This window comes from Varanus komodoensis, unplaced genomic scaffold (genome assembly GCF_004798865.1).
Source record: "Varanus komodoensis strain SLA01 unplaced genomic scaffold, ASM479886v1 scaffold1, whole genome shotgun sequence".
NCBI classification, from domain to species: Eukaryota; Metazoa; Chordata; class Lepidosauria; order Squamata; family Varanidae; genus Varanus; species Varanus komodoensis.
Window position 1 is genome coordinate 36,562,324 of NW_025335268.1, and position 17,668 is coordinate 36,579,991.

The 17,668-nt window shown below is 40.4% G+C and overlaps 1 protein-coding gene across 3 annotated transcripts in view; it reads right to left on the reverse strand.

Annotated features, from left to right (window-relative positions):
* The window catches only part of TIAM2 (TIAM Rac1 associated GEF 2), a 90,571-nt gene that overhangs the window by 10,344 nt on the left and 62,559 nt on the right, over nt 1-17,668 (reverse strand). For all 3 annotated transcript variants that reach the window (XM_044422334.1, XM_044422327.1, XM_044422339.1), the window contains 6 exons: nt 7,482-7,655; nt 6,647-6,715; nt 6,154-6,279; nt 3,123-3,231; nt 1,476-1,655; nt 675-793 (listed from right to left, as the gene is read on the reverse strand). In XM_044422334.1, coding sequence (XP_044278269.1) covers nt 675-793; nt 1,476-1,655; nt 3,123-3,231; nt 6,154-6,279; nt 6,647-6,715; nt 7,482-7,655 — 777 coding nt within the window. The remainder of the gene's footprint in view (nt 1-674; nt 794-1,475; nt 1,656-3,122; nt 3,232-6,153; nt 6,280-6,646; nt 6,716-7,481; nt 7,656-17,668) is intronic.

Consider the following 17,668-nt stretch of genomic DNA (forward strand, 5'->3'; position numbering starts at 1 on the left):
GCCTGCCAATATTACTCTAAGATCCGGGGAAATATGCAGAACTTCTTTCAGAATGTCTTGGTTGATGATCTGTATCCTGAACATTATAATTACCTTCTAGTATCTGAGGATAAAGATAGGACACTCCTAATCTAGACAAACCGCTCCCTCCACATTTCTGTAGCAGACTTGAGGCAGCAGTCACATCCAGCACATCTTGTGCTCTTTAATTTATACAGCCCTATTACCTGCCCACTAGGAAATGTGCCCCACTGAGTCCTATGGGACCTATGCCCAAATAGTCAGTCAGAATTTCAGCCTAAAGGTGCCTTGCCTGTAAAACAAGAGACAGAATGACTTAGCAGGAATATTAGCAGGTCAAGCAGCTACCTGTTCTGTTGTCCTTTAGTACTTTTTGCTGCTGATTATATTACATAGAATACAAACTACATAAAGCAATACACATTTTTTCTGTCTGTCCTTTTCTTTCTAAAGTTACCCAATTGTTTAAAAACAAAGTATGTTAATACATGAAATTGTTGGTGTAGTTTTCCTGATAATGGCTCCCTATTTTAATCAGAACGTGCAGCTACCTCATTGCAGTCTGATGTACAAGCCAGTCCTTTTCAGTTTTCTTGTTTCATCAGGTTTAAGGATGAAGTTTAAATTACTTACATGAACAAACTTCCTCTTACCTCTTTCTTGGTTCCACTTTGATCAGCAACCAGTTGGTCAAAGACTGCCCCATAATCCTCATAAATCTTCTGCATTTCATTGATGTGACTGGCCACCTTTTCCATTGCCTTCAGCGCTTCTGCAATTTTTAAGACAAGACTGTAATTGAATGCATCACTAAACAAGCCAGTTGAAAAGTGTGATTGATTTAAAACCTGATTTTTTTAGGGAATAAATGGATTTATTTATGGTGATAAATAGACTGGCAAGACTGCCCTAATGCAGGGCTCTGCGAACATTTCCCACATCTCAGGAAAGCACTTCACAGTGGCTACATTCAGACATCACAACCAACCATGGTTTGTCTTGATGGGATAAAATCAAGCCTCCCCTTGGACTTCTGCTATCTTCTCCAGCATGGCCATAAGGAGACCGGTAGCTCTGAGTTTGGTTGTAAATTAACAGCAGCCTGTCATGTTGTCCAGCGCCAGGAAATTGTAGTTAATCTTCAATATGGTGTTTTGAAACAAGCCAGCTTCATAACCCAATCACTGATTATCTAAAAATTCAGCATTGTGTTGGGCTTGCATTACAACCCAAGCTGCAGCTAATCCAAAGAGGAAACCAAAGTACCAACATTCCTCTTGTGGCCACACTGTGCACCATCGTTTCTCGTGAAGTCCAAATTCAGCCACCGAGTAATTTGTATGATAAAGTTTTCCTTCAAGCAGCTCAGTGCACAAGATATGATCAGACTACAGTAAATCACTATGGCAGTTGTTAAATGGAACTCTGAAATCAAGAACTTGGAGCTCAAGTACCTGTGAGATGGTGATGCTCCTCACTTTCCGTGTCTGTCAGAGACACCAGCTCTTTCAAGAGCAGCGGGTATTTCAGCACTCTCTGGACTGGCTTGATGAGGAAGGACTCCAGGGTGGAAGAATGCTGTTTAGTGGGGTTGTGAGCCTCCAGAAAGGCTTTAAAGGCTTTATCTGTTTTGGCTAAAGGAAAAACAAAGCATCAGCATTCCAAAATGAAACCACAAGCGTAATGCTCCCAGGCATTGTGGGCAATAAATGTTTAAACTGCAATGCCACAAGACGTTTTAAGCCACTAAACTCGTCTTTAAGTACACTGGACAGTAGAACATATTGCATTCATAGTGATAACACCACGAACCTGTGTTCTCATTTTTAGTATCGTTTGATTTTAATAAAGCACCATCAATGTTCACTACAATGATTGGTGTCTCATTTACATCCTGCCTTTCTTCCATCATGAACCTGAGCTCTATGTGGGACAGCCCTTAAGGCTAGTCCGAAGTTGGAGCCAGTCCAGAAGGCTGCAGCTCAGCCACTTTCAGCAGCTTCCTCTTTCCAGCAAGCAACTTCTCTTCCGAGGGGGCATACTACCACCTGCCTGAGAGCAGCCATCCGATGGCGTGCTCCGAGTCATTCCTAGTGAACCCATGGCCTAACCAGGATCCTCTTGGATCCTTGTGGCAGCTGCACTACTGCCTCTGAAGGTCAGGTGGGCACCTATTTCAGAAAGCCTTCCTTGTTGACCAGCAACTACTTTTGCTGATATTCCATTTTCAATACAATACTTTATCATCTTTTTGGCCATTTATGATTCACCACTCTGAACAGACAAGGAGTGGTAGGTAGGTAGGTTAGACAGACGGAAGTCAAGACAACACCCATGCGATTCCCATGTAGTCTCTCCTAGAAGCATTGACCAGATGAGCTCAGCTCAGCTTCAACTAGGCTGCTGTATTGCGACCCTTTTGGTCAAGCTGTTGCTATTATCTACTTTCACTGATCTTATCTAATGCAAAGCATTGATTTAAAATATAACTATTCAGGACACTAACAAAGAAAACAGAAGCCAGTTTTGGCAATATAAGAACTACTTAAATGTGTAACAATATCTCCTGGCACATGCCAAAAATTATCACCAGAAATGATGTCTCTGATTAAGATTTCAATTCTGTAGAGTTAAAATCAAAGTGTTGAATCCTACTGAAATAGTACTAACTTTCCCTGCCATCCACTTTTTGTAAATACGTACAACTATAAACATTATTTACAAGCAAATGTACTGATGCGTAGCAGGTTTTTTTCCAGGCAATGCATCGGCACTTTCCTAATAAAAAAGAGGGCTGACTGTGTGAAAGCTATTTCTGGATATATTCAAACTGCTCTTTTAAACAAAGGAAAATTGCTTTTAGAAAAGCAAAACCTGGTCTTCCAAACTAGAACGAAAAAGATGGAAAATCCAGAGTTAGTCAGAAACACAAAGGAAGCTTTCTTGTAAGGGTTGCTAAAGAGTTTTTTAAAATTGCTTTATAGTATAGAATAAAGAAATTAAAGCAAGGCCATACTTTAATTCTCTTGCCCAAAAAAAAAAAAAAAAATTGTTTCTGTGCTTCAAATCTGTCACATGCACAAATTCATCAAGACAATTACCTCTTTCAAGAACCTTCTGTACTTTAATGTGGTTTGCACAGAATCCACTGTACAATTTGAAGTGATCAGCATAATAGAGAAAAGACCCTCCCAAAGAGAACAGCAGTTTCTGAAATCAACACAAGCAGATTATTAGAAAAGAACACATCTATTCCATGGAAATTCCTTGTTATTTTAAAGGATCAACTAGTATTCCCTGTTTTCTTAAAGCATTATTCATTCATTCCTCTAAAACATTTATAAGCTACCTCTCTAAGACTTCCAAAGTCCAGAACACCAATTAGACTTATGAAAAACAACCCAAAGTTATCTTCAAAAAAGGGTATGAATGGGAAATGATGCAGTAATCAACAAATAAAAACACTCTAATTAAGAATGTGTCATTTTCCAATACGTATGTCTACTTCATACCCTGAAAAAAAACAAAAGCCCGGAAACTGTGCTCTTTTTATTTTATGTAGTATGAAACTGCATGAAAGAAACAAACTATTGCAACTATTGCAATTCTGTAACTGAAGCTCTTATCTGCTCTAACAATTACACATATTTATGAAAATATTTATACAAGGTCTTCCTAATTATCTACAAAATCAGAAGTCCTAATACAAGAAAAGCAAAGAGATAATTAACCGTTTGTTAGGTTTACATGTACTAAATTAAACCAGTGTGTTAGAAAGTAAGCCGAGTGACTGTGAATCACCTCATTGTCGTTCTTTCTAATGCACTAATTAAAAAAACGCCTTTAGAGCAGTTTTTATTGCAGGCAGTCACAGGATTCAAATTAATACACTTCTCAGATGGGATTAGGGAGAGACCAAGCGAGTACATGATATAGGATGGTGTGTGTGTGCCTGCCAGTCACAATGTAAAATTACACTTCCCAAAATTGTCCTTTAAGCACATGCATTAAAACATCGGTGTGTCTGCCTGATAGACTTGCATGACAGTTGGGCAGTCATGGCTCATGCCAAAGCCTTCTGAGCACTGCAGTGCTGGTTGTAAAGCCCCTCCTAAAGACTACAGTTTCTAGGATCCTCCAGAAGCTCCCTTGGCTACAGAGAGACATAGGTGCATGTGCCTCAAAGTTATGGTTCTCAAAATACTCAGGATCCCTCCATAATGAAATGAAGGTGATTGTAAAGAGGCAGTGTGATAGGCTCATGGCCACCACTTACTCACTGACCAGATTCTTGCAGATCTTAATTATGCCAAAAGATGGAGGGCTAACTTGCAACATCAACAGCTACAGGGGGTTACCTTTCCAACAGTGATGTTCACAGTGCATGGATCAGAATGGCTAAACTAAGAATATCCGGGAAAGTCTGCTGTCGGCCCATCAGCCAAAAGCAGTTTTACATGCCTGTGAAGCCAAATGAGTCTCAGCTAAAAATCATCAAACCTAATAGCAAGAAATGTGGTCGTGACCTTTCAGAAACCAGGCAACAATAAAGCCCGCTTTTTTCTTTTTCTTCTTTTTCTCCACAGGCTTAAAACTTCCATGAGTCTCCTTTCACTATTTTCCCATTGCCAGCCTCTTGAGAATAAAGGATGTGCAGACAAAAGATCTACCTTTGAATGATTTAAACAATTTTCCTTTCCAGGTTAAACAAGTCTTACTGGTTAAAAGCTTGAGAACCCCTAACAGATATGACCAGCTCCTTTTGGTCTATGGAATGAATCCATGAACCGCATTCAGTGAGTGTTGCTTTTATCATAACTAAAATGGACCTCCCACTGCTTTTGGAAGCTGCTTATCTCTGATAGTAAACAGAATGAATTCAGAAAGGATTGTGCAGGGAAGGCGCATCAAAAACATCGCCTCAATGATGGTCACACGGCTGAAGACAGCACGAGCTTCCAGGAAAAGCAAACACAGTTCAATCGTCAGCAAGGTGTTCACTGGCACATAACCTTATAAGATCTTCTGAGGTGAATGGTGCTCCAGATGTTTTGCCTACAATTCCCATCATCCCTCATCCTTGGCTTGGCTGGCTATGGGAGTTGTAGGCCATAACATCTGGAAGTTTGCAAGTTGCCCTCTACAGTTCTAAGACTACAACCACCTCAACTAAAGAAGTAAGTTCTCGATTAGATCAAATGTAATCTATGTTCAGTGCTTTTGGCCAGTAGAACAGACAGTATCAGCAAGTCGAATATCCCATCCCAATGAATCTGCAGCAGAGGTTTAGGGGACTCTCTCGAGCTGATGGCAGAAATGCAGGGCAGAGAGGAAAGGAAGCTCTGACTGCATGAACAGACATTTACTTGTGTCTGATTGGGTTTAGTACACCACTGTTGTATTCAACACGCATAAGCATGCAAAAACCACAGGGTGTACATATTGTGCCTGTGATACCAAAGTTATGTGTGGGAAAGCAACTACTTTGCTCAATAGATTCCTAAATATTAAATGTCAAGAACAAAGGCATAAATTTGACTTTCAAACAGTGCTCTTGCTTCTTTTGTTTAACAACAGTCGAATAACTCTTCTACTCCTGCAACACTCACCCACCTTTTCCCAATCCTCTGGTGCAGCCACAAAGATGAGGAGAAGAGAAGCGCTTGCTTCCATTTTCAGTTCATTTCAATTGGCCATTATGCCCAAACACTAAGTGTGGTTAGCTATAATTTATTGAAACAAGTCAGCTCCACAAACCATAGCTTTGAAGCTGGCTTGTTTCAGACTAAACTGAGTTTGGCTGAGTCCAGACATAATGCTTGTGACTAATGGTGTGGGCTAAAAATCAAATAAAGAAATAAATGCTAAATGAGGTAACACCCAGTGCAGCATTAGTTAGTGCCAAAGAGAAAATGCATGCCCATTGTACACAGTGGAAGCAATTACAGAAATGCAAACTGTCTCTGAGATAATTCAGTTAATACCCAGATAGCTACCAATTTGAGTCCTTTAGCTTTTATGCATATAAGAATAGAAAAGAGGGAAAGGAAGGAGAATAGTAAGTCAAAGTACTAAGATTACTCTCAGAATGTATTTTTAAGTCATATTGAGAATTCAAGATTCTTTATGTACCCGGAACTGGGAAGGGGTTTCAAGTATGTTAAAATCTGAACAGGAAGAAAGTCCATCTTCAAGGGTCTCTAAAAACACCTTCTGAAAATCCAACATCTCTGGTAGGCTACCAAACAAAGAGTCCATCTGCATGGAAGAAACAGAAATCAAAAACAGAGAATCTAAGTTGTTTGTCCTTTGCAGTAAAACCACCTAACAGAAAACACTCCATCAATAGCTTGTGACAGGTATACAAAGGGATACTTAACATTAATGAATCTGTCTCAGAACAATGTTGCCACCAAATGCAGAAGAACAAGTAATTTCTGAAACAGACATTTCTTAGAAACGCTTTTGTCAGAAGAACAGTCAAATTTTAACAGAGACATGACTAATTCAGGAGACAGAACAGCCAAACGTTTTTTTTTCCTTTCATGTCTGATTTGATGGAAATGCTTCTCGCATTGCAAAAGATTGGTAAATGTTTCAAAAGTCACCAACAAAAATCTCTTACCTCATCTTGAGTGAGGAAGGTCTCACTTTGTAGAGGGTCCAAGTATAATTGAAATAGGCAGCTCAGATCCTGTAAGGGTAGCAAAAATCATACATCCAGTTGCATGAGTTCAAAATATGATTTGAAAAGAAAATAGCATCTTTGATAATATTCACATGGATGTATGAGCTAACAGTGGTCAGAAACAGTTTTTATTGGGAACCTACTGTTTGAACTCTAATGCTGTGAGACACTCCTAGCATAAAGGACAGTAAGGAAATAGGTATTAATTTGATAGTTTCCATAGCTATCTCATTAAATGGCTATTAATTTGATAGCTATGGAACACACTGTAACAAAAGAACAACTCCTCAATCCACCCTTTAAATGAGGAGTGAGGAATTGTTATTTTAATGATGAAGGCCCCATGTATTTTTTTAGGCAAATAAAGAGTCCAAGTGTGTGTTTACCCACATTCCTTGGGGGAAATTTCTTAGCAGTGGCACACCAGGATTGGGCAAGGCCTGTTGTGATGCATCATCCATTTTCTTTCTGCCATATGCTCTCTGTCTCTTCCTCTTCCTACCCCCATTCCATTCCCACTTCCTCCCATGCCCCAAAAAACTGTCTGACTTGTGGGGGACCACAATCTGCACACTTCCCTAGGCCTGCACAGGTAAGCTCCTAGGTATGCATCTGATGCAGGGGATCCAAAGGGAATGGAGCTGCAGTTGCAAGAAAAAACTATCAACTAAGCACTGCTGATAAATCAGCTCTGATGATAAACATGCAGCACATGACCAGAAAACATAAGGAGCTGGAGAGAAAAAGGGAAAATGCACAAGATCGCCATTACCTTTACATAGGACTTTTCTGTGTCCATAAGCTCTTGGATGACCTTCCGAAGTCTATCTGCATCGGTAAGTTGCCGTGCCAGTGGCTTTAGAGGGAGAGTATCTTTTATTCCTTCCATATCATTTACCTGAGCTTCATGGAGATGTGGACACAATGCTGAAATCTGTTCTGCACTCTGCAGGTGGAAAAACCAGACACACCATATTGACGCTCTTTTGCTTCACTTGCACATTGACTCCTTTATGACCCCACCCAGCCCCTGGCCACGAAGTCGGTCTTTAACAGTGCAGTCCAACTGCATTCCGCACAAGCGTGCACAGGTTTGCAGGCAAAGGCAAGTTGTGGTCCTCCAGACTTTCTTGCCTATAACTCCCATGATCATCCATGACTGGTGATTATACTGGTTCTTATTTAACATTATTTATTATTCATTTCAATCTTATGCCACCTATAGAAATGGCTGAATGGCTCTCCGGGTGATTTACAGCTGTCCATAAAACAGACAATACAATTGATACAAACATTTTCCAAAATGCTAAAGTCAAATTTAATGCTGCTAAAACAACATACAAATGTGACCAAAATGCAAGAATAAAGCCGCACAATAATGAACAAAACCAACCAGCAGCTATCTACTATTGTTGAGCTCCCCCTCCCCACTCTATTGCAAATCACCCCAATGAAATCAAACTTCTGCTCACCCCTGCTATACAGCAAACAGACTTACAATCTGCAGAGCACTATGGAAATGGAGAGTTAAATGACATAATCTTCCATTTGGAGCTTGGTGTGTTTTTTTAAACTCTTCAGGTAATTGCAGCACCCAACATGCAAGGAGAGATTAGTCTGCTATCACACATGGTGCTGCATGAAGCTTCTGGATGTCCAATAAGGGAGGCAAATCTGGCTAAGGGCTGGCTAGGGTGGGCGGCAGTTGTTGACCACAACATCTGGAGGGCCGCCAGCTGTCCAGCCCTGTTCTATATCTTTAACCTCATACTAAGATACAAACAGTGTGAATCTACTGAACCCTTGTCCAAATCTAGGACATCGGGGAGAAGGGCTTATGATTCTTATTTACATGAGAATGGAAGATGGGTCCAGACAGTGCAGGAGAGTACACCTTTGTGGATGAACTTTATTCCAAGTTAAAATGGAGGACAAGGTACAGCACAAGTTGAACTGTAAAGCGACTCCCTCTGATAATTTCAGTCAAAAGGTGGGAGCTTTATTTTAAAGAGTTTTTCTGGCAAGCTGCTGGAAGTGTGAAGTGGCAGGGTGCCAGTAAGTCAGATAAGACTGAACTCAGAAGACGCACAGCCTCTGTCAAGGTCATGGTGTCTACTGCTCACAGCTCCCTCTTGTGCGAAAGGGGTGCAGCAGCAAGATCCCGTTGGAGGAAGGAGGTGGAACGGGAAGGGAAAAGAAGTCACGAGCGATGCACAAGCTGGAGAGAAGAGGCAGCTCGCACATCATTGCTGTTTCTTTCTATTGATCTGTCCGTGCAACTCTGTGACAATTTCCACACATCAACAATAAAACTACTCTCCAGGCTTTGCTATAATGCAGCAAACCATCCAATGTGACCACAGCCCTGGAATAAGCCATAAGTTCTTCTGGGGGGTTACTCAAACAGAACAAGCCACCATGGGTGAAGCAGACCCTACAATAACAAACAAGCGTGGGTTGTTCCATCATGTAAACCCAGCTTCTGTCTTGCTATATTATGGAGAAAAATTTGGATAGCTTTAACCAGCATTTGTCAGTGCAAAAGGCATCCAGCATAAGCTTGAATTATAAACTATAGAATGAGAGTTGGAAGGGGCTGATGAGGCCACTGAGTCCAATTCTGTGCTCTACATCCAGTTGCAGGTCTGCACCTGTCCAGCTTAGCAAAGGTGACTTGACATGCTAGCTCAATGTATAGGGCAGAAATCATTCGCTTTAAAGGAAATCTTACAAAATAATAGTTTAAGTGATTAAAAAACACTGTCAATGTTAATTTGCCTCCAAATGTCATTTTTTTTCAAAGAAAGCAAATTCAGTTCTTTAATTAAACCATGCTCAATCCAAGATTTTAAATTGCTTTTCCAGAATGGTGACTTGTAGATAGGCTATATGCCCTGCTCCTTAATTCCATTTAATTGAGAGGTAAGTGACCCAGTATAATAATGAACAGATCAGTCATCTTCGGTAGGTCAAACTGAAGATTCCAGCCTATAAATGCATCGTGAGTGTTCAACTGGTGTAGAATGGGCAAAATGACAGAAAATCTGAATAGAGTTTAGGGGTTAAACCACTTTATTTTTAGGGGTAAAGTGTTGCAGACCATCACGCATGGCCCAGATCCTAACTGTACTGTCCCCTCCCATGGATTTCATTCATTCATTCATTCATTCATTCATTCATTCATTCATTCATTCATGGCATTTGTATGCAGTCCCATTGCATAGCCTCAGGATGGCTTACATAATTAAATGCAATCACACAATAAATGTCATACATTGGTAACATCCTGCATATGTAACAGTTGGTCAAGCAAGACTATGCCCTTCAACTACCACTGTGCTGCAGATGTTGAGCTTTTCATATGCTACTCAGCTATTTATTATTCCTGGCTTCCAAAATTACACATGAACATTAATTGGAAATCAATGAGATTTTGACTCATTTCACATGGTACAGCTCTGACAGAAAACTGCCTGCTGAAATTATTAGTTGTGCAAATACCATCTGGAAAGAGGTGATTTTCATAAGATCCATGACATTTGTGCTATAGTCTCAATCCTGATCACCTCTTCCTACATATATTTTTCCCCAAACAAACAGATGTGTTAGAGGTGATGATGCATTTAAGATAGTATATTGCTTGGCTCGAAATTGGATTATTAGATGAACAAATGAATGTTGCCCTCCATTTGAATCCTTAACATGTCTATGATTCTTAATTCTAGCTTTTCTGCACCTTGATATTGAACATCTTCTTTCACCTACCTCTTTTCTCAGATCTCTCTTGTGATTAATCCCCTCTTTTCCCCTCATACCTTCCTAACTAGTCCTTGCTTCCTTATTTTAATCCCACTCACACCAGCTTCCCCTTTGTTTCCTTCATTTTAGATTTGTGAGCAAGGATGTCTTTAGTCATATATCAGTAGGTGCCTGAAAGAGATGGCAGCCATCACCAAGGTCACAAACTAAACAGGTTAGTCATACTGCTTATTGTTCATGCACTTGTACGTTCCCGTTTGAAAGCACTTTGTTTCACAAGGCCAGTGCAGTAACTTTTGCTGTAGAAAACCGACAACAAGATACACTGTTGTATGGCGTGCTTTTTCAACCTGGCAGAAAGTGGGAGGGAGGGTGAGAAAAATGGTCAGTATTTCAAACTCAAACACTGTTATAACAAATGACTGCACCTGCAAAACATGTCAGCACGAATCCTCAATTTGTTATTTGACACTACAGCATGTTAGCTGGCTATAATAAAAGAGAACAAGATAGATGCTGATGATAAAAATGGTATTTTTCTCGTTTGCTGCTCTATCTGTGCCATCAGAGCTAGCTGTCTGAGGCAGTCCTAGGAAAGTGATTGCCCTAAGCCGTGCCCAGAACCGAAACGACTGCCACATTTTCCTATCACCTTTCACTGCTTCAGGATTGCACACAGTTCTTATTCAACAGATGTGTAAGCTTTATCATTTTTGAGCAACTACCTTCAAACATACATCCTTTAGAAATTAGATCCAATACACCAAAGAATTTCCCCTCCAAAGTTGAGGGTGAACTTTTACATGGTCCTGCTTAGAAAGACCACAGTCTCATGATAAAGCAACCCATGATGGGTGTTGGCACAGTGGGTTGCCCCATCATCTGAATCCAAAACACTTCCTGCAAGGTGGCTTATTTTCAGGTAACAAGCCACCCTGAAAACCCATGGCTTGCTCTAGAGGTCAACTTGCCATGTTGTTCAAGACAAGGACACCAGTCCTATCATGGATTGTGGGAGGTGACAAGAGAGCTGCTTGGCTAAAGCAGCAAGAAACAGGTGCTAATCTTGGCAAGCTAGTCTGTCCTTGTGCCGCAATGAAAGTTAGCAAAAGCTCTCTACCTATGTCCAAGCGGCACTTTAGAGAGAGCATCGCGTGGTACTTTTTGACTTGCCAGTTTGGTCAGTCTTTCAGAATTGCCCAAGTGCATACTTACAGTCCTCAAAAATATATGTTATCTTGCCTGGCCTATTATCTTGCCAGCTACAGCTGTAAACCAATAAAAGATTGGCACTAAGGCTAAACTACAAATAGTTGACAGGTGTCAGTTACTTAGCTGTTTGTTGGAATGCACCAGCAAACAGAAAAGTCACAAATGTAAGCAAACAAAATGGTATGGCCTGTACATCTCTCCTTTAGCTTAATAAGAAAGAGGACAAAGAATGGATTAAAAAGCTGAGAGACCACAGAGACTTCCAATGACACCAGTTTCAGAGAACTGATATTTCTAAGACACAAGCTTTTACGTAAGAAACCCTAGAACCTGAATTAGCTATGGCAAACAAGATTTAGTGTGACAGTGCAGTAAGATATTGATTTGGATACATCATTCTGACTATCTGTGCTCAGGCCTTATAAAAACAAAAGATAAATTATTATTGAAGTACAAAGCCCATTTTCACCTGCAGATACACCTGGGCCTGTCTAGTAATGCACCGGCTAAATTTGTTTTTGTCTTCTTTTTGACTTTCCTATCATCATTTTTATTTTCTAATCCAAGCACTTTCAATTACAGCTGCTTTCATACAGCTTGTTAAAGAGCAAGTCGGAAAAACATTTTCATAATTACTGAAATGCTCTGAATTCTCTCTCTCTCTCTCTCTCTCTCTCACACACACACACACACACACACACACACACACAAATGCACACACTTGTGTTCCAAGGTAAAACCACACAAAATATCCTAACAGCCCACAAACTATCAAACACAACAGCAACTTTCAGACTTGACTTATTACTCCTATCGTATTAAAAAAATCAGTCCTTAATGATGCTATCAAGAAAAAAGTAAACTCTAGATGTAAACATGTAAAAGTGCCATCTAAGGAATTAATCAGATTCATTCTGTTGCCATCTTATAAGGTAATAGATAGAACATGGAAAACTACAGAACTTCAAACACTGAAGTCTTGGTTTCCAAAGGTATTTCTATGCTGGAATTTCTAACACTCTGCTGATATGTGTTTAAACACCAAAACACATGAATTAAGAGAATTGCAGGCTACTGCAAATTCTCAACAGGTCCAAAAGTGTATCATTTTAATTTCCACGCTTGTCTTTTAGAATAAAAACCCATGTCCCATTCCAGAGAGATATAACTAGGTGTGCAAGTAGGTCTATAGGTTTATATCAGGAATGGATGTGTGAATCACATGAATGTGGAACTTGTCTGCTGTCCTTGCATCGCTTTCAAACTAAATTTGGATTAGAATGAGAATTGAAGAGTTAAACTCCACTGAAAGTAGTGCCATGCGCATAAATGATTTCTGTATTTATGCCTGCAGTCCTTGCTTCTACATACAAATCTCCTTCTTGTCATATCATGGCTGATCCTTGAGGAGGTAGGTATGTGGCTGAGGACCAATACCAAAGGAGCATCATACTGATTACAGTATTACCTGAAAAACATATTTCTGCCAAAGTAGCAGTAATACACCACTTTTCAAAATGGATCATTCACTCATTCATTCATTCAATTTATATCCTACCTTTTTCCCCAAAGGGCTCAAGGCAGCTTAGATCTCCTCCTCCATCTTATCCCCACAACAACAATGGCTGAGCGGGGACTAGAACTAGAGCTCAGCCATGGAGCCAACTGAGTGACTTTGGGCCAGTCACAGACTCTCAGCCCAACCTACCTTCAGGGTTGTTGTTGTGAGAGTGTCTCTCTCTCTCTCTCTCTCTCTCTCACACACACACACACACACACACACACAACCACCACCACCACCCCATAAAACAAATTGAGTTTGCCCTCACAGAAGATCAAGAGACTGATCCTTGCTACCTTAAATGGATCCACACTATCCATTATTCCATATGCATTTGATGGCATGATCCTTTGTTTGCCTGTACATTTTTTCTTGTTAGGCTTTCTAATGCTGCATTCATCATTTTCTCTGACAATTACATTAAAAACATACACTTGAAACTATCCTCTGCAAGGATGTGTGTGCTTGCTGCCTGCCTGCCTGCCTGCCTGCGTCTGTCTGTCTGTCTGTCTCAAAGCTAAGCTCTTAGCATTGCCTTTACTTTGTCTGAAGCTGACATTTTAGTTTGCCACAATGATTTGGGGTGGGATGAAAAGAATCATTCCAAAAAGCAAGGTAATAAGATCCTTAATTAGCTGACCATGAGACAATATTCTAAGTTATACTGTGTCTATATGAAAAAACTCTGCTATCCAGCATACCTTGTATACTGACATATGATAACCCAAATATGCTGCATCTGCTTGAGCTTAGGGGAAATGTTTTGCTCCATTTTACTCTATTTACTTGCAAAACAAAAAACAAAACAAGAAGCCTCCTCACACTGCATTTGGATATTATATGATCTCTCTGATCTCTCTTTTAAACAACAGTTAAACATAGGCACTGAAAAACAAGCAATGCAATGAACATACTAGTTCTGTAGAGCAAATCCCAAGATAACTGGCTAACAAAGTCTATGAATTTAATGTATAAACAAAAATATCAGGTACTATTTGAAATTGGCTGGCATGGAGAAAAGAGAGGGATGGATGGCCCTGAAAGTCACTGCAAACTTCCTTTGACATTGATGCTCTGTTAAGTGCTTCGGCTATTAAATGCTGTGGTTAGAGCAAACAGCACAGCTTTGGAAAGGCAGAATGCTTAAAGTAACATACAGTTCAGGTGGTGTTTTGTTTATGTAACTGTTCTTGCCCTTTATCTGAACTCCCCATTTGTAATTGCATCAATACAAAAATCTAATCTGTGCTCATTAATAAATTCATGCTTGAGAGGTAGTTAGATCCCCATGCATTGTTATTTCTTGCCTAATGGCTTGTGTTTTTATTATAGATTTGTGATAACTGATCATTGTTGTCTGTTTTAATGTGATATTTGATTATTTCTGTGTTCATGGTGTCAACCCACCTAGAGATTTAGTGCCAAAAAGGTGGGATAAAAGTGTGTTAATGGAATAATAAGTATGAATGGATCATGTTAGCAGAGATCACACCAAAGTACAGAAAGCTCTATTTTTGGCAAAATATTCGAAAGGTAAAGTGGTATTTTTGCCCTCTGGAATTTTTATTTTTGAAAGAAATCCATACTAGTTCAGGAGAGAAAGTTTGTGCTGAGGCTGCGAAATAATAGATTTCTTCCACCTGAAGTTATGAACTGGTCTATACCTGGAGGGGGACCATTTTTAGCCTAAGAACTACATTAGCTCTGGTCAAAATATTGAGGACTGCATACAGATAGGGGATAAGCCTTTTCTCCTGTGAGATGCCTCTACCATCTTTGTTTGTTGCAATGGGGGTGGCACAGAAATGTTTTAAATAAATAATAAAATAAATAGATAGATAGATAGATATCCCCAGGGGCTGGGGAAAGAGCAAGGTCTGGAGGAGGGGACAGCACCTGGGGAAGAAGATGAGTGGCCTCTCTGAACAGCCATGAGCCAGGGGGACTCCATGCTTGGCGCACAGTAATCATCTCAATATGATTTAAAGCTGGGCACCAAAGCTCAGTGCTTCAGACATACTGTGGCTGTTCTCAGCTATGAAGCAAGGAACACCAGCATACTGAAAAGGACAGTGCCCTGTGTGTATACTGGAGCTCCATCATTTGTCCCTTGCTATATGACATGCCTTTTGGTACTGCCCTATGGCAAATCTAGACAGCATCCTAAAAAGCAGAGACCCTGCTGACAAAAGTGCGCATAGTCAAGGCTATGGTTTTCCCAGTTGCAATGTATGGCTGTGAAAGCTGGACCATAAGTGAGGCTGAGCACAAAAGGATTGAGGCCTTTGAATTGTGGTGCTGGAGGAGACTCCTGCGAGTCCCTCAGACCGCAAGGCGGTCAAACCGGTCAGTCTTAGAGGAGATCAACCCTGACTGCTCTTTAGAAGCCAGATACTGAAGATGAGAAGGAAGGACTCCCTGGAGAAGAGCCTAATGCTGGGAACAATTAATGGCAAAAGAAGAAGGGGACGGCAGAGGATGAGGTGGCTAGATGGAGTCACTGAAGCAGTCGGTGTGAGCTTAGGTGGACTTCGGGGTGATGGTGGATGATGGGAAGGCCTGGAGGAGTGTTGTCCATGGGGTCACAAGGGGTCAGACGTGACTTCGCAACAACAACAACAACATGACACGCGTCTATGTACTTGCTTGTCTATCTGAATTAGACACTGCTTTGCTCACATGACTCAGCTTTCACAAGCACACATGAGGTGTACAGGCAAACAACACTACTGAGGAGCAACTCCAGTTTTCCAAGATTACCACCACTTTCCCCAGGAAGTGACACTGCCTATAAAAAGTTATTTAAAAAAAAAAGAATTGCTGTAGCTGAATCTCTGCAATGCTGTCCATATTTCTTATTCTGCATATACAGTTAGCTTTTTACCTCATGCAAGGGCCCCAAGGTGGCAAACATGTTCTTCCACTTTACTCTCACAACCCTGTGAGGCTCATTAAGTTGAGAGCCAGTGGCTAGACCAAAATTACCCAGTGAACTTCAAGGCCAACCCAGATCTCCTACATCCTAGTTCAACATGCTAGCCAGAATACAACACCATCTCTTATTTTTTAACTTTAAAAAATCCAGTTTTTGTTTACAATTGCAGAACATGATGATGTAAATTTAACACAAACAAAAAGAAACACAAAACAGACACATGAGCTAATGTCTGATCCCCCACCTCGCTACACACACAGATTTTCAAATTGCAGGTTCTCTATGTTGTCCCATAAAACATACTGGAAACCACTGAGAACGAAGTCACTTCCTCTCTGTAGAGTGCTGTGCTGCCTGGGTCACAAGTCTTCCCTTTCTGTCTGTCTCCCAGCAATCCTGTGTGATAGTCAGCTAACTACATGCAACCTGAAATCCAAATACAGTTTATCACACAAACTTAGCTAAGAAGCTGACATCGCTAACTACTCACTTTTTTGTGTGCTAAAATATCTGACATTTTAAATTTAGGAAGGAATCCTTAGGACCCTAGACAGCATCTGGAGGTGTTTAGGGTTTTGTGGAATATCCTCTCTAAGGTTGGAGAGGGTACTCTGACCTCAGAATGGAGAGTTAGAAAGCTGACCCCTCTCTCCCTTGAAGCAGGTATGGAAAGAACCACACTGACTGGCTTATGAGCTGTCTTGAGCCTCTGCCCACCTTCTTGTTCCCTCTTCTGAAACCCTGATAGATGAGCAAAAGAGCCAGTCTAGAAGAAAACAGAGGGATGAAGTCTGGGAAGATGACAATCATGCCCTGCATAGGGCGACTGTGAGCCTCGAAGGAACAACTGAGAAGACTACATCCTCAGTGGCTTAACATGACAACACACAAATCCAGATTTCACTTTTTAAAAAGCTCCATGAATTGCCACATTAGTATTCCTTGTTGCTCTAGATAATTAATGACAGCAATAACTCCATCTCCAACACTCTGTTTTGTAGCAAACCGAGCCTGAAGCTGTGGTAACCATTGAGAAATGTTCACTATCACTCTTCTCTTTAAGAAAACTTTGGCTCTGCCATTCATGAGGCCTTTAATGCACACCCATCTCCCTCCCTCATTTCAGTTTTGAAATAATACATTTTCTGTCGAAACAGTAAAAAGAACTTACTATGACACCATAAAATATTGAAGTAGACATTTAAGACCACAGTGATGACTATGTTCCCTCTCATTTTAATTAACTGAGTAATAATCTCATATTCTGTCCTGAGCTACCTATTTCATACTAGTTCTTTTGAACTTTTAAAATTTTTCCATTAGATGAGAACAAAGACAAAACTCTCTAATGTACTGAGCTTTTTAGTTTATGAGTGATATCAGTTTGCTATGACTGCAGGAGGAAAAATTATCTCTCTCGCATGAATATGAATTTATATTAGGAGTGATAATAATTAGCTTTCATTTGAGTAAGCACCCATTGGGCTGGACT